General features: G+C 34.4%; 4 protein-coding genes across 5 annotated transcripts; 2 read left to right on the top strand and 2 right to left on the bottom strand.

The window, feature by feature from the left end:
* Nucleotides 1-584: 584 nt before the first annotated feature.
* On the bottom strand, nt 585-19,641 carry LOC149738252 (tyrosine-protein phosphatase non-receptor type 23-like). Of its 2 annotated transcripts, none has more exons than XM_089875004.1 (27): nt 18,969-19,639; nt 18,337-18,545; nt 17,453-17,529; nt 16,893-17,074; nt 16,346-16,426; nt 15,755-15,889; nt 15,134-15,309; nt 14,472-14,666; nt 14,214-14,279; nt 12,443-12,588; nt 12,069-12,160; nt 11,674-11,760; nt 11,044-11,170; nt 10,627-10,787; nt 9,920-10,071; nt 9,474-9,653; nt 8,643-8,821; nt 6,014-8,043; nt 5,590-5,762; nt 4,944-5,146; nt 4,481-4,587; nt 3,858-4,039; nt 3,524-3,628; nt 2,920-3,058; nt 2,076-2,186; nt 1,807-1,920; nt 585-1,465 (listed from the first exon to the last, which is right to left on the bottom strand). In XM_089875004.1, exons 1-27 carry the CDS (start codon nt 19,107-19,109, stop codon nt 917-919), a joined length of 6,099 nt encoding a protein of 2,032 aa, XP_089731130.1. In that variant the 5' UTR covers nt 19,110-19,639; the 3' UTR covers nt 585-916. The 2 variants fall into 2 exon arrangements, with proteins under 2 accessions (XP_089731130.1, XP_089731132.1); XM_089875006.1 differs by having other exon boundaries at nt 1,464-1,602; nt 18,969-19,641.
* A 3,476-nt stretch (nt 19,642-23,117) lies between these two features.
* On the top strand, nt 23,118-24,179 carry LOC149738253 (large ribosomal subunit protein mL43-like). The gene has a single exon (XM_089875017.1). The coding sequence runs from the start codon at nt 23,215-23,217 to the stop codon at nt 23,842-23,844; it is 630 nt and encodes a 209-aa protein (XP_089731143.1). The 5' UTR covers nt 23,118-23,214; the 3' UTR covers nt 23,845-24,179.
* Nucleotides 23,939-25,611, top strand: LOC149738254 (putative palmitoyltransferase ZDHHC24). The gene is made up of 3 exons (XM_089875016.1): nt 23,939-24,180; nt 24,449-24,629; nt 24,693-25,611. The coding sequence occupies exons 1-3, from the start codon at nt 23,943-23,945 to the stop codon at nt 25,126-25,128; spliced, it is 855 nt and encodes a 284-aa protein (XP_089731142.1). The 5' UTR covers nt 23,939-23,942; the 3' UTR covers nt 25,129-25,611.
* Nucleotides 25,147-26,668, bottom strand: LOC149738255 (KATNB1-like protein 1). Its single transcript, XM_089875019.1, has 6 exons — nt 26,531-26,668; nt 26,109-26,278; nt 25,668-25,766; nt 25,507-25,614; nt 25,357-25,450; nt 25,147-25,281 (listed from the first exon to the last, which is right to left on the bottom strand). The coding sequence occupies exons 1-6, from the start codon at nt 26,558-26,560 to the stop codon at nt 25,249-25,251; spliced, it is 534 nt and encodes a 177-aa protein (XP_089731145.1). The 5' UTR covers nt 26,561-26,668; the 3' UTR covers nt 25,147-25,248.
* Between the last annotated feature and the right edge of the window lie 285 nt (nt 26,669-26,953).

Raw genomic sequence — 26,953 nt, forward strand, 5'->3', positions numbered from 1 at the left:
GGGACACCTTTAGCGCTGAATATCCAAATATTCTGATCGTGTTTTAAACAATTAACAACGGTCTATGGGAGTCGTGAGGATACGTTTTTATAATTATTTTACTGTTCTTCGTTTACTGTCATATGGGAAGAGAAAATAGAATAAAAAGGTGTCCCATCTTCCCCACTCTACTATACAAAATATAAACCAAAACCCTACACACCGTATGCCATTGAGAACTGACTGAATCGTAGCAATACAGTAAACAGAGGTGGCCCAGTTTAGTCAAACAGATTAAATCCTGACGTTTTTGTAGTGTAGATGATAAAACAATGATTTAAATTAATTTAAAACAAACAAACGCTAGTTTACCTCTAGTAGGGTGGGAGAAAATGGGACACCTTTTCGTTCTATTTTCTCGTCTCATCTGGTAGTAAACAAAGATTATTCAAAGAATTATAAAACCGTATCCTCACGACTCCCATAGACTGCTGTTAGTTGTTTAAAACACGATCAGGATATTACGTGCTAAAGGTGTCCTATCTTACCCCACAGAACTATATATACGAAGTCGGTACCACCTTACGAACACAGACCTTCAACAGTTTATATATATAGTGTTTTTAATACGACAAACATGGACGATTAGTTAGAAGCACACCGCATACAACGGATACATGAATGAGGAAAAATAAGAATCATAAATATAAACAACTCTACACTGTAAGAATAGTCCATTGCACAGAATGTTTACACATGTGATGGCTACACCACGCTTGGGTATATAACAGCACAAATAACTGTGTCCTTGTGGAGACATAAACTGTTCGTAATAGTATATTTTAAAGCAGAATTAGATCATTTTCACATGAAACATTTAAATAACACATCAAATGATTATGAAACGTTTAAAATTAGAAAAAAATATTTGGAGCGATTACTTTTTCAAGCTCCACAGGGGGTCTAAGTCTCCAAACGGATCACTCGCATCAGATTTTGGACCAATCCTATCACGTGGTTTGTAAAAGTCAGCTTTTGTGATTTTCTTCTTGTCCTTGCTCTCTGGCGCACCTAGTGTGAATGACTCTGGAGTAAGCTGGTCTAAAATTGAAATGTTTGTTTCTTTTGGTGGATTCAATGCTGGTTCGCTGTTGTTAGTTGGTTCTGGTGCCTTCACTTCACTGGTATCAGGTTTTGGTGCTGACGGAGTGTTGTTTGTTGCCAAAACTGGTTTGCTACAATTTTGAACCACATCTGGTACCACTATGTCGGGTGAACGTGTTTGAGGCAATTTCTGAGTGTTTGTGACATCACATGATGTGATTGTCCCCTGGACAAGGTCACTCATGTTGCTTCCCATTAGAGCGTCTAAGTGTGATGTCATATGCGTTTGTGACATCACAGCTGTGGAATCGTTGGTAGGCGTAAAATTGTTTTTAATCTCATTATTATTCTGCATTGTGTCTGCTGTGTTCGTCGGAACTACCTGGTGATAATAAATAGATTTTGCGTTATACATTGTACAAAACGTTTTCATATCGACTACATACATGCAAACCACATGTAAAGTAAACGTACACTACACATGTCATGCTTAGAATGTTGCTTCTTACCAATGTCCTCCTAGTTTATAGCATAGTAGAGAGATGGTATGTTTATATAATAATAATATCTTTATTTGTCTTTTTGATTACGGAAGCGAAGGTTTAGAAATATTTTAACCGTAAAGACAACATAAAGCGCCAAAACAACAGTTGTTAAAACTCACTTACAGTTATATTTATCAAAATTATAAAGTTGGGTGAAAGTGAATCGGTATATATTTACCTTTTCAGGCTTTACTGTCATTTTTTCTACACTTGCTTTAATAGAAGACAATGCACTGCTACCAAAAACATCAAAAGCATTCGTAGTAGAAGTTTGGTGCGTAGGTTGATGTGTCTGGTGATATTAAATTTAATACAAATTAATAGAAAAAACAAAAAAAATTGTTTGTTTCTTTGATTACTAAAGCAAAGATTACGAAATATTTTAAACGAAAAGACAAGATATAGCGACAAAACAAAGAAAATAGAATTATGAAAATAGTTTCATACCAGCACAGGAGATTGTGGAATAGCATGTTTTGTATCAACTTGAACTCCACGTTGAAGCAAGAGGTCGGCAGCATGAAGATAAACCAAGTCGTGCACAAACTTCAATTGGGCCTAAAAGTTCAAGTTGAAAATTTAAAATACTGTACAATATATTACATCTGCAGCCAGCATTATATTAAATAAATAAATGAAATTTATTTTTCGTTTCTTCGGCCAAGATAACAGAACAATGGAGTTGACAGAAGCGTTTATTCAAATTTCGTTTCAAACACTTGCATCGTAACCAGGACATACCAGGTTTGAGACTCAATGTTGTCACCATTGTGGACAAATATGTACTTAGCCAAGACACTTATACATACACAGTTGGATGCCTAATAACTCATAACAAGTGGGCATGTGGTAAAATATGACATCCAGGTTACCAGGTTACAACTCTAAGCTGTCCTGCCACACAAGGACAAATAAGATACACCCATTCAACAAGACTGTAAAAAATATAAATCTCCCAAGGAAATGGTAGCCAAAAATTCATTACATTCTTGGCATTTAAAACAGAAATAGTAGAGTGAAGAAAGATGAGACACCTTTTTAATCTATTTTCTCGTTCTATTTGATAGTAAACAAAAAATATTCAAAAAATTATAAATCCGTACCCCCACGACTTTCAAAGACCGTTGTTAATTGTTTAAAACAAGATTATGATATTTGGATATTATGTGCTAAAGGTGTCCCGTCTTACAACAGTCTACTTTTAAATAAAACATTTAAGATCATATACACCAGCACATGCTAATAAGCTTTAATTTACCCTAATAAATGGTAAAATAAAATATCTTGTGACCTTTTCTTGAACCATAAACTTTCTCTTCTTCCTCATCATATGAACGATGTTGAGAACATCTGGGATCCCTAATCCTGCATCCATGTCCTGGATGGAAGAATAAGCAGAGCAGAATGTTCCCGTGTGTCCCACACCGTTTCTACATCATAGGAAAAGCAAACTTTTAAAGATATATGTCACATTAAGTAAGCAGCGGGATTAAGTATTTGTTATGTAAGTAATCTAATAAAGAATATGAGGCTTTCTGCTAAATTTAAAAAAAAAACAAGGAATCTTGTGGTCATGTAACATTGTAAGATTGATAAGCAGGCATGAGTAAAGACACAGCTTCTTGTGAATCACAGGCTGTGATGTATGATTAAACATACTTTTTCAGGAATAAAAGAAGTACACTTTTATGTCAATGCTAAAATGTTCAATTAAATCTTTTTTACATTGATAAATGAGAATGAAACTCAGTTTATTAAAAACTTAACCTAAAAGCATTATTCATACAATCATTTTTTTTGAATGCGGTAATATACTAAACTCTTTTTCAACCATGTATTTCTTGTGAATTATGCACACGGTTCGAATAAGAGTAAATTGTGAAGATGGAACTCACTCGCAATGAATAATGATGGGACATTGTAAACTTCGCTGTTGTGAGTGGAAAGTGTAAACGATACGCATGAACGATAACAGGTCATGTGAGGAAGAAGGGAGACCACTGTGAAGTAAGAGGTCTTTATTAAAACTTTATATTTATTAAAAATGGTTACAAAAATGTTTTTGTTTAATAAAAGGTTAGGTTTTGTCAGTTTAATTCACAACATTTCTTTTGCATGGAATATAGAAACACAAGATATTTTGTTTCTACATGAACCATTAATTTTTTTATGTTTATTCAGAACTTCAAAAACTATTAACTGTTATTTTTTCTTCATAACCATACTCACTGTTCAGGCCATGCAGTAAACTGGAGTTGAATGACAGATCTTGGTAAACTACTTTTCGCGTGCTTCAGTGTGAAAGTACGTTCGATGTATGTCTCGTGTACACGACTCGTTGTGAAAGTAACAGACAGCGGTCCGTGCTTTTGTAATATGTTCCGATCTTCAGGCCAATACATGGCACATTTCTGTGTGAATTAAAACAACCATGTTAAACATTTTACATTAAGTTTTCTATTTTGTACATATTAGAGCGGGGAAAGATGGGACACCTTTAACACCTAATATCCAAATATCCTGATCGTGTTTTAAACAATTAACAACGGTCTGTGGAAGTCGTGAAGATACGGTTTTATAATTCATTGAATGTTCTTTGTTTACTACCAAATGAAAAGAGAAAACTAAACGAAAAGGTGTCCCATCTTCCCCCACCCTACTATACATTACCAGAAATTATAAATGAATTATGACACGTACAAAACAATATATTTTCAGTATGGTGTTGAGATATAAAACTGGCTAATAGCAGCGGAATATTTAAACACCAACGCAAATTTTAAACAGAACCAAAGCTGTTTTTTTAATTGTATGTTTCTTATAAAGAACTAAACCATTGGTGTTGTCGTTACCTTTGGAATATCATTTTTGCTGACCAACATTACGATGAGGTTGACTTGTTGTTCATGAACCATTAACCAGAAATCGGCAGAAGAAGCAGGCAGGGGTGACTGAGTGGCTGAGAATGATTGGTTTGTATAAAGTATCGGTAACTATGGTAAGAGCTATTTTTTAGCTGAGAGCCTGAGACACAACAGAACACCATTCTAGAAATAGAATAAAATTGCTAGACCAACATTCTAGTAATTTTTTAGCAAGGTTACAATTAATTTAATTAATGTGAGTTTCAAAAGTTATGGTTTTATAAATCCAGGCGGCAGAGACAGGTAATAGTTTAAACAGCTAAAGCAGTCTCTTGAATGATTTATAAAATAGATGTTAAAGTTAATTTAAAACTCATGGAAAAATGAACTATGCGATGCGCTTGGAAAACTTTAACAATAGTTTATAATAACCACAACACTTCACACATACCAATAAATCGTGGTGAGTAACATGAGATACCATCCACCAAACTGGCATTGATATAATCATCTTTTGACTCGGACAACAAAACCCTGCTTTGATCGAACGGTAAAATATCTTGGAATCGATTTTTGTAAGAAGAACAACGACCGATCGCTGTTGAAAGTTGTCGAGAATACTTTTCTTGCTGCTCGGAAAGTTGTTTCCAATCTCTGTGCGAGAAATGATATCAAAATAAAGTTAATAATTTGTTGATAAATAGAAAAAAATTTTAATAAAGAAATCTTAGGAGTGTCATGTATTTATTTTCATGTCGTAGCATGTTGCAGGTATAAGAAGTTACACCACTATAGCCCTGTTTCATACACCTCATGTCTGCCGACAAGTTATAACAAAGGCAACTTTTTGATTTTACAAGTTTTTGAAACTTTGTTTGTACCTATAGATCACATTTGAGCATTTTTATCAATGCACAAATTTTGGTTTTAGTTGTTATGCTCCTTAACCCTGGTATCTTAAGTTTAATTGCCATGGCGGTGGGTAATCTGCTAAAAATCCTATATACACATGTCACATACTTACTATCTTTTTGTAAAATAAATCATAAAACAAGGAAGCAAGGAGTTATATCACAATACATGTTAGACTAACATACTTGTCAAGCTGGCACAGTGTTCCAGGTGTCTTGGTAAGCAGTGAAGATATTTTGCGATGAAAAGCTTCTGTGTCAGTTTTAAACTGCATCAGTTCAGCTTCTCCTTTATACGGTATTTCCTCAATTCGACGAACTACAATATTTTCTTCATCAGCTCGTACTGGAACCAGAACCTATTAACAAAAAAAATTAGAATTGTTATTTTAAATGGGGTTGTGAGTTCTGTTTATATGTATGGAAAGTATCAGCAATGATTGAACTAAACTCCTTTAATTTATTTAATACTTTAGTAGAAATGTCCATTTACAAATGACTGTTATCTTATTGCATTATTTTGTCAGCTCAAAGTTAATTACAATGCATTGCAACTGTGTTCTAGCATCACACGTAAAAATAGAGAAAAAGACTTTTATATAATACGTACCGGTTTATGTGCTGGTGAAGTGTCAGTTTCTGGACTTCCAGACAACAATTCATCAGCAGAAGTGCTGGATAATGTGTGTTGCAATGTGTGGGGTATGTATGTGAGGCCTTGAAGGTCATGTGATGGTTTGGGTGGAACAACAACCTCTGTCTTGGGCTTTCCAATTACTGTTGGTTGCAATGGTGCTGCCATTACGTTTGTTGGAGCAAGTTTCGGCAGGCTTTGTGGTTTTAAAGATGAATTTAGAGTGAGTGGTTGCGTGGTGCCATGAACATTGTATGGCTGGTTAGATGGTTGGTGATGTTGGTTGCTTGGTTGGTTCGGGTAACTTTGCATTCCTTGGTTGGTGGAGACTTGTGGTTGTCTGGTTGTTATTGGTGGATTGCCAAAATGATTATTTGTTGGTGCTGAAGATATGGTTTGCTGGGAACGTGGGAATTGTTGTTGATTGGTGTGTGATGGTTGGCTGTTTTGTTGAGGAAGGGTAGCTTGTTGTTGTTGTTGTTGAGAAATCATCTGACCCTGACTGGATGTCGCAAATTGAGTTTGAGGGTTGTTTTGAATCAGTTGTTGTTGTTGATGTTGTTGTTGTTGTTGTTGTTGATGTTGTTGTTGATACTGACCATGCTGTGCTGGTTTAAACTGATTTTGTTGTTGTTGTTGATTTTGCAATTGCGGTGCAAGTTGATGATTTCTTTGTTGGTTTGGATGTTGTTGGTTTGTTAGATTTGGTTGCTGTTGTCTGTATGGTGGGTGAGTGGGTTGTGTTGGGTGTTGAGATGGGTGTGGAGGGGGTGTGGGGTGCTGGGGTGGATACCTTTGCATGGGTGCTTGGTTTGTAGTAGGTTGGTTTGGAAATGAGTGGGCTTGCGTTGCCTGGTTGTATGGTTGTTGAATTTGCTGGTTTTGTTGAATAATTTGTTGATCACCTTTTGGATGTTGTCGGAAGCTTTGTTGTTGTTGATAAAACTGAGGAGGTGTTCCTTGTTGTTGGGGTCGTTGTGGTATATGTTGTGGTTGTTGTTGTTGCACTTGTTGAGTAAGATGAGGTTGTTGTTTTGGTTGATGCATGTGATGACCCAGTTGTTGTTGCTGTTGTTGTTGTTGTGGTATAACCTGCTGTTGTGGTTGCACAAAACGTTGGTTTTGTTGTTGTACATGGTGGTGAGGCTGTTGGTGTTGCGCATATGAAGCAGCTTGGTTGGAAGGTGGCTGGTTATGCGTATGTGGCCCCATACTTGTTGGTTGGTGTGGTTGTTGATAACTTTGTTGATACGGTTGTTGTTGGTGTGGGGATGGTGCAGGTGAAGGGTGGTTGGGATGGTTGTTTGGTGCAATAGATTGACCATGTAAAGATGGACTTTGGCCATTTGACCATGTTTGTGGTTGAACATGCAACTGGTAGGATTGGTTGTTACTTGGAGGGATGGCACCAGCTGAATGGTGTTGTTGTGGCATTACATGTGGTATGTGTTGAGAACCAGATGTTGGGATTTGGTGGTAAAACTGGTTGGCTGGTGAATGAGTAGGTACTGGTGCCTGGTATTGGGATGGTTGTTGGTAGTTTTGTTGGTGGTGATATTCTTGACTGGTTGCTGGTGCTTGGTAGGTTGGTTGGGTGGAACCTGGTGTTGGTTGGTTTGGGTAATGGTTTATTTGTGGTTGAGCTGGATTTATGTTTTGGTTAGGATGTGGTGACTGACTGGTTACAGATGGTATTGAACCAGATTGGCTGATGTATTCCTGATAAATCTGGTTTCCAGATATCTGGTTTGCTGGTACGTTGGAACCAGTTCGTGTTGGTAGTGAGTTCTGTTGCGGCAGCGAAACCGGGTAATTCTGGTTCTGGTAACTTGTGGGAGGGGGTTGGTCATAATGTACACGTGGGTTCGACAATATTGTTTGCGGCACATTGTGGTTTGGGGGTAAGGGTTGGGGTACAGTGGGTGAGATGGGAAGTCCCCTGGTGCGAGTATTTTCTCGTGAACGAAGTGCAACAGGTGTGTTGGAAACAACAGGAAGGTCCATACCTGTGGTGGGGAATGTTATGTATGTTAAACCTAATGTGGAATAATGTGGAACAATAAGTTATGACAGGTTTCTCAAATATTGTTTAACTAAACTGCTGTTTACTTTTAATCTGTTCCAACACCAGTTAAAAGTTTAATAAATAAGATCAGTCAACAAGATAGTTTTAATTACATACCAAACAATCCTCTTATATTGTAATTGGAACCCCATATGTATAAGTGTTGTGGGGTGTAACGTGTAACTGGTTGAATTTTGCAATTTTAAGCTTAATATCGCAACCACATAAGCCAATGGTTCCCAAACTGTGGTACGCATCACAAATATACAGCAGTGCTATGTGGTACTTCTGGAATAATTTAAACCAATTATTACAGTCTGTTACCCTGTTTATTTGGCATATTACATACATTTTACCCACAACTTTGAGATAGGCAGTGTCAAGTTTGTGTTACGAATTCCTGCCAAAACTACGCAACTAATCAGGCAACTTTTTTGTTTAACATTCACAAGCTAGTATGTCAGTGGTACGGGACCGCTGCATGGACCAAGAAGTGGTACGCGAGTAGATAAAGTTTGGGAACCACTGACATAAGCTCACCTGCTGGTAAACCTCCAGACATCTGCAAATATCGAAGAAATGCCGGATCGTTGAATTCTTCCAAGTCATCTCCAAGATCTTGCAAGCTTGATGACAATGATGAAGGGGGTTTGGAGGTTGGTGGGGGAACTTTAGGTTTGGGGGCGCTGGGTCTTGGGGGGGCTTTTTTTGCTTCATGTCTGAGGTAAATTCACACTTGATTATTTGATTCATAATGTTGTATAACTAGTTATGACAATTCAAAGCCGAAAATAAAGTAGGACACAGTTTCTTAACCTTTCATGGTCCATTGCCCTTATGTTGACACCGAACACCCATGGTGTTTCAGTCAACCCCGCTTAAAGAGGGTGGTCCGATTAAACGTGGGCCGATTAAGCGGGGTTGAGTGTATTATTAGCGGGGTTGACTGTATTATTGTATTATTATTATAAGTTTTTTTATGTCTCCCAAATAAACAATGGGTTGCCCCTTGTTTGGCATTTGTTGAGAATCTGTATAGGGTTAAAGGGGTTTAAAAAGGCCAACCAATAAAAATATCAAACTTTGCCTATAGATGGAAATGTTCAAACGTGATTTAAAGGTACAACCAAAGTTTCAATAAACAACTTTTAAATAATCGTGTGAAGTTTAACCATAGAGGTAAAAAATCAGTCGTGCAACAATCACAATGCGTTTCTGTTTTCCAAAGTACTTTAAATTTAAGATTGCATTTGAGCATCTTTATCAGGCTATTTATATTTAAAATTAGATATTTTGTTTGTAAACTTTTCATGCTTCTTTAATGTGCTATAGGTTAGGGATTAGGATTTGTCTTTAACATGAAAATCTTACTGATCCATAATCTTCTTTCTTAAAGTGGAATTCTTCTCGTTCAGCTTCGTTATCTTCTCTTTTACATCCTGACTCTTCCCAAGGAGCTCAGTGAAAAACAGACTCCCTTCCCTGCATCTTTGAACCGCTTCTTCATATCCAGTGCATGAGAGGAGCAGAGCTTTGGACTTACTTTTCACTCTGGACAAAAAATTATTTCAATAATATATGTATAGTACTGTGGGGTAAAACGGGACACCTTTAGCACATAATATCCAAATATCCTGATCATGTTTTAAGTAATTAACAACTGTCTATAGAAGTCGTGAGAATATGCTTTAATAATTCTTTGAATGTTCTTTATTTACTATTAAGTGAGACGAGAAAAAAGGATGAAAATGTGTCCTATTTTCCCAACCCTACTATATTAATAAGAAAAAAGTAGTCATATTATTAAGCCATCTTACTTATTAACATGTTCATCCACTATTTTACGAATCTTGGCATATTTCACATTTGCTTCAGTAACCGCTTCAAGGATATTTTCTTGTGCAGTGAAATTTTGCTTCAAATACCCAATTTTTACATCGTGTTTCTTTAACTCATCTTGAAATAAATCCTGTTAAAGTTGATGAGAAAATTAAAATTAATACACTAACTATACACCAGATTGTTCTTATTGCCCAATGAGCCTTAAATGGGCATACCAACAAAAAATCAAAACTTTTTATATAGATAGAGATTCTCAAATGTGATCTGAAGGGATAACCAGTTTAAAAAACGAATTAGCCTTTGAAAAAATCACTTGCACAAAAACGTTGAAGTAAAAAAATTCAGTTTTGCGACAATTCATGCGATTTCACATAAGAAAACGTGTCACTCAACTTTGACTGTTTCTAGTTTTTAAACTACAAAATATCTTTTTCTTTTCGGATTTGGTATGGTTCAATTGCAAATTGAAACATATAAAGTCTATATTTTTTAAATATTTTTTATATATTTACAAAGAAAAGTTATACTAAATCGGATATAAAATTTAAATTTTCTTCAGTGGTTTAGAAACTAGAAACAAAATTGAGAAAACTTTTTCCACATCTGTTTACTGTTTTACCACCTCTGCATTGGCTTTGATTATTATTAATACCTACACGAATTTTACAAAAATCGCACAAACCTCCGCATCAATCCCCGGTCGTGTCATGAGCGCTGATGTTACATCATCTTCCTCCAGATCGCTCCTCAGTTGAGCCACAAGTGTTCTCCTCTGCTCTTCCATCTCCTGGACCTTGGAACACAACTTCTCCATCAGTGAGATGTGATTTCGATCCTCGTCACCTGGAAGAGCAGATTACAAATACATCACAAGCTCATATAGTAAACTCCGAAATATTCTTTTTAAAACATATTAACTATTTTTCTTTTAATTTTTTTTCCTTTCATTATAAAAAGGTTTAAATTTTTATTTGAAATAACTCAAACTATGAAAGTGATCCAGCAAAACAACAACAGCAAAAAACAATTTAAAGCAAAAAAAACAATAAGGAATATATATCATCTGTAATCCAAGCAGATAAAACTTTCATTTTCTTACTTAGTATATCGGCCATGCTTTTAAGATGACATTCTTTTTTCACAGCATCCAAACCATCAGCAACGGTGCGTAAGTTGGTGATGTGAATCTTCATTGCAGTATGAAGGTCATCATTCATCTTACGAGCCTATCAAGACACTTATTTAGTTTATTTCACTGTTTTTCATTTCTTTGTTCAAGTAACACTGGCATATTATTAATTCTGTTTGTTTCACACCGAATTTGTAAAAAAAAAATTATATTGTAAACAGCACATATGCCAAACTTTGTAGATAAATTTTTGTTACCTAGAATACACTATATATAATATTATTGTGGTACACAGTTTAAAATACTATGTTTTTTATTTGTTTGTATAGAAGTACATTGATATAAAGAAAGTAATATTCACAATTTTGCAATATTGTGTTTATTGCATTACAGCAAAACTATGCATTAGATTAGGGTGTCCAATGTATTTCTTGCACAGTTGAGATGAGAAAAAGACACATTAAACACTAAACATTATTGTAGAAATTATTTTACTTAATTTCTGTTAATCCACATTCTACACATATGTTGATGTACAAAATATAAAATACATAAATTATTTACACCACTCAGTAAAACATAGCATTAATATTTAAGTACCTTGCTGTGGACATCCTTGCACACTTCGAGCATCTTGCGAATTTCGCCGACCTCATTCGGTGACTCAGCAGTTTTTCCGCACACATCCTGTCGGAAAAAATGTTTATAACCATATTTATCTGACTGTGTAAAAATTTATTTTTAATGTTTTGTTAAAATTGACCACTTAATTATATAGTAGTTTGGGGAGGATGGGACACCTTTTAATTCTATTTTCCCCTCCCATTTTGTAGTAAATAAAGAACATTCAAAGAATTATAAAACCTTATCCTCACGACTTCCATAAACAGTTGTTAGTTGTTTAAAAAAAGATCAGGATATTTAGATATTATCTGCTAAAAATGTTCGGTGTTTCCCCACCCTACTATATAGACCTTAATTATAAAATCTTTTACCTTAACTTGTTTAGTTTCTAATTCTTCATCATCAATCACTTCCTCTGCTTCTTCCAACAGTGTTTCCACATCCATGTAACGATCCGATAGTTCTATAAACATCGGATATATTTTATCATGGTGGAAACACAAAAAAATCCAATATTCCTATATTTACCTAAGATTTTTTTTCAGAATTAATTTTTTTTTTCAGAATTAAATTTTTTTTTCAGAATTAAGTTAAAACCAGGTTATCCCATGTTAAAAACCTATAATCTTTACAACACAACAAGATGTTACTATATTTTTACATAAGTGTGACAATTTTAAATACTGTTTATATTCGAATATTGGCTTATGCTAAATTAGTGATGCAATTGAAATTTCATCCCAACCTTTCATAGCTGAAGTGAGTTTATTAATTGGAGATTGGTCAACACTGAGAGAAGCACAGTGCTCCACAAGAAGAGGATCAATATTATCTGCATCATCAACTTTTATCAGTTGATCAGGATTAAGTTCAATAGATTCCTTGTATTGCCTGTGTGTAAAATTGAACTTGTAATATGGGGTCAGTATTTAGCATTGGTTTGATAAGTGGCAAGACGCAAAATCTCACCCCAAAACAAAACTAATATACTTGACATGTTTATGATAGTAGTTTCTATGCTGCATACCGCTTACCAAAACACTAATACTCTGACAGGAGCTCATAGGCGCCGAGTACGCGTTGGCGCTCGAGTACGCGTAGGCGCCGAGTATGCGTAGGCGATGCCTACGTACCAAATAATAGCACGGAGGCGGCCTCCGTATACGAACTAACAAAAAATATGTATTTTTACTAAATTTATTAATATTTTCGTGTTTTTCTCCCAAAAATATACCATTGCAGTAAAAAAAAATCAAAATTAACGATGTGACAATAAGAGAACGAAAATTTAGGCATGGGTGACCACGTGGTACTTGGGCAGAATCTGTTCTATAGTTGTTACGTATGAGTAATTGTCTTATTTACATCACAATCATCACTTTGAACATGCTGTAATCATGCTTGAAACAGGTTAGTAACGTTAGTTCAAACCAGGTTCAAACAAACGTTGTTGATCCATCGTTGTTAAAGGATAAAGGTAGTTAGATTATTATTCATTGTAGATGGGACAACCGGACAATTCCTTATTTGATCCAAACGTTCAACTTCAAACCTGTTTTCAAGCTTCTACAGGCTGAATAATCAAGGGGACAATCGCTATTATGATGCAAACAATCAACGTGTGAATTGCTATTATGTCGTAATCAATTACCAGGTCAAACAATCGCTATTATGATGCAATGAATCCACATTTGAATCCCTACTATTCGTAATGATTATGCTGCTTGGCTGAGGAAAACATCGTAAATATACAGCAGTGCTACTTCTGGAACAGATTTAGGTTGATTATTACCGCCTACATTGTTTAGAAACTTTAGAATAAGATAACATCGTCTGTTTAGCCTGTGGTTGTTCTTTATTTTCTAACCAGGTAACATTGAATGTGTTGCTTTAGCTTTGTACGACGACGCACGAAAAGGTTAAACAACGACGCACGAAAAGGCTAAATTATGACGCCTGTGTTGGCTAAACTACGACGCACGTGGACGTTAAACTACGACGCCCGTAAAAGTCAATTAGAAAGCTCGTCTCCTCAAACAAACGAATTATGTATCGATCAATCTTGCAAGTACACACAAGGAAAAGGATCAACGCGTAACACTGACGTCTAGCGTTGAGCAAGGGTAAAATACCGTCAATCGCTGTTTTTAAAAAAAAAGAACGTCAAAGTGTTATGACGTCACGATTGTGTTACGTCATAATAGACTTCGCCTCCGCACTACATTTCAAAACTCGGCGCCTATGCAGCAGCTTATATGTTTGTTAGATATTTTCCACCATGTTTTAAAAGAAAACCAACACTTGGTTATTTTAAAGAGTGTTGTTACATGAAACGAATGAAGCATCGCAAATCACCGGACTTTTATTCTATGTTAAAACGCGCCATAATTATTTGGACCTGAAGGCCTTATTGTATATGAATTTAAAACAAAACTATCACCTTGAGATACTATCATTTTTTATTTTATATAAAACAGGTAAGAAAACAATAACAATTAAATCCAACACAAACTCACGCAAGTATTGTGTCTTTTTCTTCTTGTTCAGAAACAATTGGACGAAGAAGTTTAGCTTTCTCTTCGCTACAAATGAAACAATTATGTATTTATTAAATAAAAAGCAAAAACTCATGACTAAATATTCCACATTTTAACCGGAGTAAATTTTATCATGAAATGATATCTTTGGTTATGAAGGTAGAAATCAAATCTTTGTTTCAAGAGATTGGTCCGATTGATTTAATGCAAATTCTTAAAAAAACAATCCACTCCAACCTGTATGATGATGCAACTAAATGTGCCTCCAATGGAATAAGTTTAGCGAACATGTCAGGTCCTGTGACAGTTGTATTGGATGGATCAAAGGGAAGTGCTTTCACCAATGATGCTCCTTTGATTTCAGGAAGTAACGCCACACTTGTTGTTCTTTCGTGGTAAATAAAGTCATTGTCTTTCTTAGCAGCATTGTATCTATGTAATAATGTAAGTAAACACATTTTAGAAAACTCTCATCGAAAGTTTTTAATGAAAATCTACTAAAGTGGAATACTGAATAAAAGTGAATATATATACGATATATATATATATATATATATATATATATAATATATTAACAGCTTAAATGAATCTGTTTTTTTGTCAGCCCAAAATATTCAAAAGTAATAGATTCTTTAACACTTATTTACTTGCAGTAATGGTACAAGGGGTATGTGTGCAAACCTTGCGTTTAATGGTCATTGTTGGCACACTTTATTCTGCTCAACAATTTTTAGTGACAGCGTAGGTTAATAAACACTTTGAATAAATAAGAAAGCTGTATATTCCCTGCACAGACACAACACAGCAGACTCCAGACTTAAGTTACTTCATAATTTACATAAAATTGTTATATATACCAAATCAAAATTTGCATTTAACTTTATAAACCAAACTATCACCTTCCATGAAAAACATCACTTGAATATTTGAGAGCGTTCTCCACCTTATTCTTCACGTCACCTTTCAAACTCTTGGATGCTTTCACTGCTTGTTCATAGAGCTCGACAGCAGACGCAAGGTATCCAACACCTTCTCCATATCGCTCCTGATCCCAACTACTACATCCTGCATAGTACTGGAGAAATGAAAAATATAAATAAATTATGTTATTTATTTTATTGGTCTTAACTATACTTTACAGCTTATGTACATATAAGTATAGAACTGAAAAAATTTGGATTTTTTATTAAATAATGTATAGTACGGTGGGGGAAGATGGGACACCTTTGGCGCATAATATCCGAATACCCTGATCGTGTTTTAAACAGTTAACAATGGTCTATGGGAGTTTTGAGCATATAGTTTTATAATTCTTTGAAAGTTCCTTGTTTACTACCACATGGGAAGAGAAAATAGAGTTATTAAAAGGTGTCCCAACTTCCCCCATCCTACTATATATTTATTCACTTTTAGCATACCTATTAAGAAACTAGAAAAAGCTACCCATTACAATAGTCACTAAGTCAAATAAATTTATAATATATAAATACAAATCGTTAACTAATTATTGTTCAACCTACCCTTGCAATAGCTGTGTAATATGTGGTTTTGAAAGTTAAAAGTTTAAGCCAAATTTTATTTAGAGAGTCTCCCATAATTGCTTTTGCTTCCTGGTTTTGCAAACTTGTCACTGCAGCTTTAAAATAATCCACAACCTGCAAAAAATTAAGTTATATGAAAATTTATACCAACAACAACAATGACTGATAATTAATAATGATGTAAAATCAAGAACACCAGTAACAGAGTTTCATTTTGGAAACTTACCATTGTTACTATTTAGACTTGGCGGTACTATAGCCAGGCACCTAACTTGGGGTGACAAGGGAACATGGCTAGCTATGGAATTTTATTCACCACAATAAGCAGTAAAAAATACATTCGGTAAAATAAAAAAACTGCAAATAGGAAATTAAAGTTTCTAATGATCACTGCCTCCCATACAATTGCTAGCACAGTTGAAAAAGTTTAAAGGGTAATTTATAAGCAAAAGGCCTATGCTATATGTAACTAAATAAAAATTTGAGTCAACACTAACTGTAACATACCTAGTTTGTGCCCTTATTGCAATGCTCTAACAATATAAAATACATTAAACAAACCAGCCTTACCTGTTGTGCTATCTTTGAAACAATGCTATCTTTTCTGTTGTCTTGCATTGATTTTTCAAGCAAGCATTCTTGCCCTTGACCCTTAGAATAAGTTTATTAATATACTGTTAAAGAAATACACCAAACGAGAACAAACTTGAATATTGATAACATTTGTGAGAATATGTTTTAAACATGTTTTTTTATGTTTTTGGTTGGTAAACTTGATATTTTCTGTTTTTTACTCTTTAATCGATTGAGAGTTTAATAAAAGTTGATTATTTATGTGAGGTTTATTATTGTGATAGGATATAACATTAGTAGAAAGCCATTTTTACGCGCAGAAGTGCTTGGCTCTTAAAACAATTTCAATACTTAGACGAAAAACAACACCCAGCGATTATAAAATGCCATGCCTTGAGATCGAAAATGGCAGCAACTACGTCACAGACGGGGGACAATGAAAAACAAGACTTATTGTTTTACAAACCGCTTTCTAACTTGGTCTCTACTAAATTTGCAAAACATCGATAACGGCAAAAATCTATACAGAATTAAACCCACTTACCAGCATTGTGTTTATAATTAGCTTCAGCATGAACTGGCTTGAATCTGCAGAGAGTGTTGTGTCCAAATTATCAGCCAGATATTGAAACATTCCAGCTGAACATTGGAAATGAACGCATGATGTTTTGATGCCTTCTTCTGATGTGCGATTGTCCATTTGTCCAAGAATTGAATGACACGCCCCTTTGAAACATAATAAAGACAATGCACAACTGACCACTTATAGCACTTTGGGAAAATTTCTATATTTTCAAAAGGCATAAAATGTATATATATATATTTATTTTTTTAATTTTTCCAACATGTGTTATGAAAGTTCCTTAATAATTTTAAAGATTGTAAGAGAGACCTTAATAAAAGACCTTAATAATTTTAAAGATTGTGTTGTAAAAAAAGCCAAAAAATTACAGCATAGTTTACTAAAAATCCCGTTTTAATGTTGCTGAAGCCAGTATAAAAAAATTAAAGGTTTGTACAACACAGTATATATAATAATAATGAAATAGATTTATATTAGTAGCTTTCATATGCATTCTGCATTGGATTATAACAACAGCTTACCGATGTTAAATATGATCGCAACCTGTTCGAATGTGAATTCATTATGTTGCACGTAACCACCGGAAAAAGCATCTGCCCTGTAATTAGTTGAACAGGTGTAGGTATTAGTTGCTCTTAAAATATGGATAACAAACTGAAAATAGTCCAAAATCTGCCTTCAATGGTTTTAATCAAAATTCCTGCATTTTTAATCTGTTGTACAATGTTAAACCAAGCAGTTTCTTTCAAAATACCAGAATATTCATAATACCAAAAAAATTCAGTCTTTCATGTGGTTGGTAAGATAATGAAAATAACAATTTCACCAAGCTGTACACTTAATATAAAATTGATGTACAGATAGTCTATATAGAGTTGAATCCACAATTTCAATTAAAAACCAACTACTATATCGCATGTGTGTTCTACTATCTCTAACAATGAGAAATCATGCGCTACATAGCCTATTGAGGCGATATTTCAAAAAAATTAAAAGAAAAGCTTTACCTGCTACTGTGTTTTTTACACAATAAGGTATTTCAACATTTTGCGCAGGACCGCAACCTTGGCTTTAAAGCCATTTTCAGTTACAGATAGCAAAGAGTTATAGACTGAGCACGAAAAAAATGGTTTATAAGTTTCAAGCAAACTATCACATTGCACAAAAGAATAGATTCAAGTAAAAATTACTTTTATTGAAGTACGAACACTGAATAGTTAAATACTAATTCAGCTATAAAAAATTCATTAAAAAATCTTAGCATTATCTAAAGAATAAAAAAGATTTTCTAATGTGTGAGATATGGGTCTTAAGCGAGAGGCACAAAAGATGCCACGGAAACAAATATAAATAACGATAACTTGTCTGTTCAGCTTCATAAGGCCAATACCTCTTGTCTACTTACCATCCAAATACAACTTTTAAAGCATCAGCCCCTGTGAAAGGAAACCGACTCTGCATGTAATGTAGCTGCCCATAATATTTCTTCAATGTGCTGCAACCATCGAAGTCTGGAGCTGGAATCACTTTATAGGCAGCTACATGCAGATTGAGAAAGTTCTTTATACAATCCTTGTACTTGTCCGGGTTGTCCGAGTAAAAGTCACGAATGTGCTAAACATATTTATGCTTGTAATTATTCATGACTTTAAACAGATGTAGTATGTAAAATTAAAACCAAAATTTGCAAAAATTAAAGCAACAGAGTGAGACAATTAGTGGATACGCATAAAAGATTACTGACAATTTCAATTCATTGTCTGTAAAAACACACTCTTCAAAACTTGATCAACGGTAGATCAAAATAAAAATCTAATATATATATTTATACAATCAAATAATTTGGGCTGAACATTATTGAATTAACTTAGAACTACTAGGTCACATTCAACGGCGTAGACGGGCAATATCAAGCAGAAAAAAGAAAGATTAATTAAATTAATTACCCCAAAATTAAACTTTACAGTCTGGTAGAAAATACCAATAAAAAAACAAACAAGTTGAACACAAAAATAATTCAATAGCCTATTATATTACCCTTTTCAATTCTTCCTCGATTTGGTTTTGAAGAAGTTCTCGTGTTCCATCTCCCGGTGCATCAATCCAATCCATTGCAGCGTATTCTTGGTTGTCCTTCATGTCAACTTTTAACATGGGCAACCTTGGTACAGCCTCCATGGTGGTTGACTAATCAATAACAATATTTTGGAAGGTAATTCTAATTCATTAATGTTTGAATGCAATCTGTGTTATGTATACCAAAGTTACAGTTTTGTTGATATGATTAATATGATAGGCCTGGCATGATGAACTTGTCTATGTCGTGACAACATCTTGCAAATGCAAAACCGGTTTGCGCATGCAGTCTAAAAAATCATACTGCACAAGAAGTTCATCAAACATACAATCTTAAAATGTCCTATGTAACTTCATAGTTTTGCAGATGACACATCATATCAAGGTGTAAAGGATTTACAAGGTACAGTAATAAAAAAACAGTGCATAATCAAAACAACTTTCAAAAACTTTGTTCAACCAGTTTAAGAAAACTTTAAAAAACACACGACACAAATCATCATTCTTTCTCACTATCATTGTGTCAAAGAATATACTTATAATTGTAACAACAGGTAATCCTGTCGACCAGCAGCGGCAGGAACACCGCTTCAACAATCACATTACATGAAAACAAACCAATTACATTGTTTTAAACTTATGTGTACCGTTGATTTAAACGAAAAACAGCACCCAGCAATGATAAAATGGTATGCCGTGGGCTCCGTAATGGTGGCGTCTATGACGTCATAGACGCGCGACAATGGATAACAAGACTCGTTGTTTTACAATCTGTTTCCTAACTTGGTCTATACAGTACTAACTTTGGGCTAGTAGGCAATAGGAGTACGAACTGTCTAAAAACAATGGAGCAGAGCTCTAATGAATGACCATGTATTACAATAATTCGCAGATTAAAACCCTTGTACAACAACAAGAAATCACAGATCTAATGCGTGAGCACGTTTAAAACTAATTAGCATAGTATTAATTAACCCTTTTACTACAACGGTCGACTACGCTCGATTAAAAACAAACCCGAAGTAACCAACAAAGCGGTTTTCAGTAGCCATTGGTGACCGTGGAGCAGTAGATAGAATGCATTTTTTACATGTATTATAAAGACTTATTATTATTATGTATGAGGATTGAGTGATTGGTAAAGAATATGTGTAAATACGCTCTGTACAACTCCCATACCCTTGTATACTTACATTAGTTAACTTTGTCGTTGCTTAAAATCGCTTGTTTTCGTGAATTTGGATAAACCGTAGTCATACAGTAATTAGGTAATGTTAGAAGTTATTATTATTTATATGGTATTTAATTAAAAATAATGTTTCAATTACGATTAATGATAATACTGTATAAGAGTAGTGCATTTAATGCGTCCCCACTTAAATGCTAATAGTTTGATTCAGTCGTGAATCGTTGTGTGGATTTTTTATCTCACCAACACGTGCCGTCGTTCCCTCCCAAACTCCCAGACAGTGTTTCCGCTATGTAAAGTGCATGAGGAAAGTAATCGTTAATTAATCGCTCATTGTGCGGTTTTAAATCTGAAAATTCAGTTCAAAAATTATAAATATATATTATGATTTGATTTCAATCAAGAGAATAAAGAAAATTGCTAGAATTAAGAATTGAGATAAGTGCGAAAAAAATCACGAAAAAAACAACAACAAGAACAACTGTTTGACGAAAAAGGATCTATATGACCACTAACGTGCTCAATTAGCGGTCGACTATAAAACCATAGTACTCTCTTAAAGAGTACTAGAATGCATTTAGAAACGTTAATAACTCATCTAAAATAACAAGAGATCAAAGATTCAATGCGTGAGCACGTTACAAATTAATTAGCATAGTAATAATAATAATTAACCCATTTACTACTACGGTCGACTGAACTCGATCAAAAACTTCTAATGCGTCCCCAACTAAATAGAAATAGTTTGATTCAGGCGTGAATCGTTGTGAGAATTCCTTATCTCACCAACACGTGCCCTTTCCAAATTCCCAGACAGTATATAAGCGCTGTCTCGACAAATCTAAATGCTGGTCTAACGGTTATGTCGCCCGCTTTATAGCCAAACGTCCCGGGTTTAATCCTCGCCTGCCGTGACCACTCTTTTGGATTTATTTTCTTTTATTAAGAGATATGGGAGACTAATACTATATACACTTTTCATTTATATTTGCACACTAAACAAAGCCAAAGGTTACCGATTACTGTGTTACCAACGAGTTCCCGATGCTTGGCAGTTTACTTGACTCGTATTGGCTAATGTTATATCTGCCTCTATATTCCATATAGTTTGGTTTTATTTCATCATTTTTCTACAAAGTAATTGTGTACCGTGTAATATTTAACTGTTTTGATCAGTTTTTTATGAAAATGCTCTTAGCAATAGTCGCAAAACACCTTAACAATCGTTTTTAATATTATTACGCTAAATTTACAATATAGTATTCCTGCAAAAAATTATATTCATTTTTTCATTCATATTTATTCGAAATTATCTCCGACGTTTAATTTGGAGCGAAATAGTTTACGCGAAAACTGTTACATTTCGCGCCAAAGCCGTTCATCGCTAGCGATCATCGGCAGAGTAATAACTGTTTCCAAACGATTTTCTTTCGCTCGTATCGCTAGCGATGGAGGAAGTGAGGTCAGAAAATCGCCAGACTCTCTCGAATCACCCAGAGCCATAGAAATACCGAGTAGTCCAACCCATTGTTACGTAAAACACAAATTGAACGGCAATTTGGGTCCAAAATAACACAGTAGGTATAGGGAAAATGTATGTTTTTCGGTAAATTACAGAAAAGCTTGGGCCTAAAAACAAATTTAAAGGTTGAAAAATGTAAAAAATATGTGTTATTTGTTTTCTGTGTCAAAAAAAGTCTAAAATTAGAATTAGAAGCGGTTGATTTGCGACATTTTAGTCATTTAATGCGGCTAAATTTATACATTTTTTCTAAAAAATGTTTGGTAAGGTAAATAGAAGCTGTTTTACACCTTCCCACAATAGGAAAACACAAACAAAACTTAACAAGTTCGTTTAAACCCTTTGTCAAAGTCACCACTTTTGCTCTATTTTGGACACACATAGACGGCAGTTGGACTACTCGGTGTTTATACGACTCTGGAATCACCAGCCATCGGCGCTGGTGTGAACCCGCATTAAAGTAAACGTTAATTAAACCAACACTTATAGATATATAGGCGTTAATAAAACCCTAATTATGCGGTTTGAATTCTAAAAACTTAATCTCAAATTTATAAATATATATTAATATATAATTATATATATATGATTCGATTACAATTAATAGAATTAATATAATAGCGAAAAAACAACAAGTATACGTACTCAACAAATGTTCGACGAAAATAATTCTATATGACCACTTACGTGCTCAAAAATCTCTCACGTGACCGCTAGTTTCCCAACTTGTATCTATATGTTTAGATATCTATGGTCGCAAATTTAAATGCGTACATTTGATTTACATCGATTACATTTTGACGACTCCTGTTGCACTGCATTTCAGTGTTTCCAGTTTTAAAGGCTGAGTTCTTCACTAGCACAAAAAAAATATTTGCGTATATGAAATGAATGATTGTAACTTACTTTATCCTTGAGTATAACCGGGGAAACGACAGTAGGTATAACAATGTGTTCATACACGTTGTGCCAGCTTACAATAGCTTTAGCAAAATGTGTTGTAATAATAAAGTTTAAATTGGTGTGTGTTATGGACAATACTAAAAGGAGAGACGGAGGTAAACTGAATACTAAAAGTAGAAGGCGAGGGGGGAAATACCGTTACTAAAACGAGGGAACTGATGGAAACTGTTTTTACTCCAAATAAGTGGAGGGACGGAGAAAAATGGTGTAAGAACTGAGGAAAACTCATGTTACCGCATGATGATAAGTCTGCTGTAAAGTTTCCCTCCGTCTCTTTACTTATTTGGGGTAAAAAGTAGTTTCCACCAATCTCCTTCCTTATACTATAGTAACGGTATTTTTCCTCCTCCCTCCCCTCCTTTTAGTATTCAGTTTTCTTCTTTTCTTTCTATTTGTGTTGTCTCTTGTCTGTGTGTTATGGTTAATCCATAAAAAGTTAATCTGTTTAAATACAGGATAATACCATTGCTGGATTAGAACTATAAATATAAATAAGTTTTTTTTACAATTGTTACTTCTGAACTGGATTTAAAATGGCTGGTGTAGGTGGATCCAGCGGTTTTACTGGAAAAACTTCGGCACATGCATTTTTAAAAAGTGTTTTGCAGAATGGTGTTGGAAAACATGTAAAACAGTTAAAACGGATCACATTAAACTTCAGTGAAGCTTCACCAAGCAGTCGGCATGTTCGAAAGTTTGTAGAGAATGATTTGGTGGAATTTGCTAGAAAACATCCTAGTGTCGTAGTTTATGCGATGCCGGAAATGGAACAGCGACCATCAGTGTGTGTGGAGTATTTGAATGGAAGGGAAGAAGTTGCATCATTGGAAAAACTTGAACCAGATGAAATTTTGCAAAAACTGGACACCTACAGCAATAGATCTGGAGTTGAAATATTAAAAATAGTAAAGGATATTCATACAGATCATCCTTCAATTCAAGGACAATGGCACTTATTTACCAATAATACCCATAACATTACAAAAAAATTGGATTATCAAACAAAATTATATGACACATGGGAGCATTTATCAAACCCATGGGAACAGTACTATAGGCAGCATGAAAAACATCGACTGACCAACAGAGTCAAGTTGACATTGGAAGAGAAAAAGGATTTGCCTCTTGGAAAATGGGGTCCTGTTTTAAAACCAAGATACTAAATATAAAACATACGTTTTGTAAATCTAATTGGTCGTTTAAGGCTTTTAAAAATGTTATTATTGGTAAAATAATCGCAATTTGTCTACAGGTTCACAAAATGACACAGCCTTCATTTTTAAATCGTAAAAAGGTTGCATTTATTCACACTGTTGGCGTGGCATATTTCTTCCTTGCAACATTTGGAGTTGTGTATAGCTGTATTTTTATAGCATATCCGGTAGTATACACGGAACCAAAAGATATTCAATGGAGGAGCATTTGTTTGATCTACGTCTTTATAAACATTATTGGAAACTATTTTCTTGGAATTCTTAATAAAAGCAATTACACTCCAGGTGGATACAAAATAATATATATATATATATCTACTATTTAAATATATAGTTGGGTAGGGAAAGATGGGACACTTTTAGCACATAATATCTAAATATCCTGATTGTGTTTTAATCAATTAACAATGGTCCCTGGAAGTCGTGGGGATATAGTTTTATAATTCTTTAAATGTTCTTTTGTCTAAATGAGTCGAGAAAATAGAGTTAAAAGGTGTTCTATCCTTCCCCACCCTACTGTACAAATAGTTACAGTAGTTACTACTATTGACAGGTATACAAGTTACTGACCCACCAACGTCGTGGAAATTTTGTAGTGTTTGTGATCGATATTGCCCACCCCGAACACACCACTGTGAAATTTGTAAAGTTTGCATCTTAAAACGCGACCATCACTGTTTCTTTTTCTGCCAGTGTGTTGGATTACGAAATCAAAGATATTTTATTCCATACACGTATGTATTAATGTTTTATTTTTTGGAAAGGACAGATCCATATAAATGAACAATTCCTTTCAGATTGTATGTCGCTTTAGGATCCCTTCATGCCATGTACATCATTACAGCATATCTCAACATGAAGTATGTTACTTTTAAATTTTCAATCTATGCAATTCTTTCCTACACTTTACCAGGAATTGTGTATAATTGGGTATACACTTATGGAAACATTACTTTAACAACTGCATCTTGTATTTTGCTTCTGTACTTATTATTTAGTGCTGGATTTGGTTCACTGTTTCTGTTCCTTGCTCAATGTTTTCTTTTGGTTAGAGGTCAGACCCCATATGAGTACCACAAAAATATACACACTTTCAATCATGGTGTAGTAACTAACCTTACTCAAGTATTCGGTCAGTTTTGGTTTCTTTATTTTCTAATACCTCTTCCTTCTAATATAATGTCTAAACAGGGCATCTTACCCTGTGGCACTTCTAATTATAAGGATGTGTAATTTATTCAGTTAAAAATGTTTAAATCAATTATTATTTTATTTTCAACTTTTTTTATTAATGGCAGTTATTTATTCGCACAGTGCAGCTATGATGATCCATTTGATCTTTATTCTTTAATATCACTTCAGTTGATTTAGAATTTCATGCACAACCTACAAAATATTATGCACTTTATAACTATATAAGAATAAGTAGTTTTTATTTGCATTAAAAAAACACAAACAAACCTTTGCCTTGGTTGCAGTTGTGCCTGATTTTTTTGATAGTCTTTCTACAAGCTCATTTAATGACATCAACTTAACATAAATTGGTGGCAAGCTCCTAAAAATTCACCCAATCTAGTTATGTTTTAAAATATTGTTATTTTAACAACCTACAAGCTGGAATTGAGTGGTAGATTATTTTCATGTTGCTTCATATTGTACAATTCTCGATACCAGGTTTTCATCATGGTTCTTATTAAATCTAAAGATACAACCACATACCTGCAAACAAAGTATAAGTAACTGTACTCATTAGTCAATTATATCAAACCCACTCCTCATATTTCTTTGTTAAAAGTCGTTCCAGTATTGGCAGAAGTTCCAAACAAACACCAAGTGTAACCGGCTGTTTTTGCTTTTCATTTTCTGTTAGGCTGCAAGATAGGTGTTTCAGTTATTTCAAAAGGTTATCAGGAGATACTGTAAAGGTATAGTACAAAGGCGCTGTGGAGAAGTGTTTCAAGAAAAAATGGGTTTAAGGCTTGTCACTGCTATCATTGTAGGCGTAGTGGTCACTAATGGGTTGAATTATCAGCCATACATAAAAAAAAGAAAAAATTAACACCCACAAAGTAACATACATGATAACTCTGACATGAGGTGTACGAAACAAAACATTCGTGTTATATCCACTGTTGTTTTACCGTTTAAAGCAAGGTTAATTGCAGAAAGCAACATGCAGGTACAAGTACAACCAATGTTTAAACTGTCTAAACCTTTTTGTTAAAAAAGGAAGAATGTCAACAAACAAACTGTCATCATTGGTGCGTAGAAGATACGAGATAAGCTGTGTGAAATCTTTGCTTTTCCAAAATGTAAGAGCTGCGTTTATTCTCATTGCACGAGTTTGCAACACACTTATCACAACTTGATGTTCTTTCATTATCTGTAACAAACAATGCTGTAGTTGTATATCCATGCATCACATATTTAATATTACAACTTATTTGTTTTTTTTTGTTTATTCGATGGTAAAATAGGTAATTTAGTTAAGGAGTAAGTTACATCGTTCTCTTAGGAAGAGGCTTCTTAATTCTTATAAATAGTACTGGTTGGCAACTAGCATGAAGTCAGATTAATATACGTTTAATTATTCCGTGCATAAATTTAAATGAACTAGAGAAAAAGTTTCGTTCACCTGTTCGCAACGTGTTTGATGACTTGCCATTCTCGTGTTTTTTAAAACCACTGTGGAGGACGGAGGAGTTCATCAGTGTTATTGTGGCGTCGTTAGCAACACGCACAAAACGTACGTAAAGCCCAAAGGGTCCAGAACAAATATCTACTTTGGTCCAGAACGCACGAAAGATTTTGAAAGCTCAAGTTCATAGGGGTGAAGGAGGATCTCTGGGCACCGTGTTTGTCATGTAAAGTATTTTTAAAAAGTACAAGTTAAATAATTTTTTTCTATTTAATGTACCGGAATCGCATGAAACTTTTCTATTCATAGACCATTAAACTTGCTTCTGCAAGATGTTTTACCCAAGTTTCTTGCAACTACTTCAATCAAAGAACTCTTTTATACACTTTAATGGATAGTAGTAATATACGCTTACCTACA

The sequence above is a fragment of the Ciona robusta genome, chromosome 3, assembly GCF_009617815.1.
Source record: "Ciona robusta chromosome 3, ASM961781v2".
Classification (NCBI taxonomy): domain Eukaryota; kingdom Metazoa; phylum Chordata; class Ascidiacea; order Phlebobranchia; family Cionidae; genus Ciona; species Ciona robusta.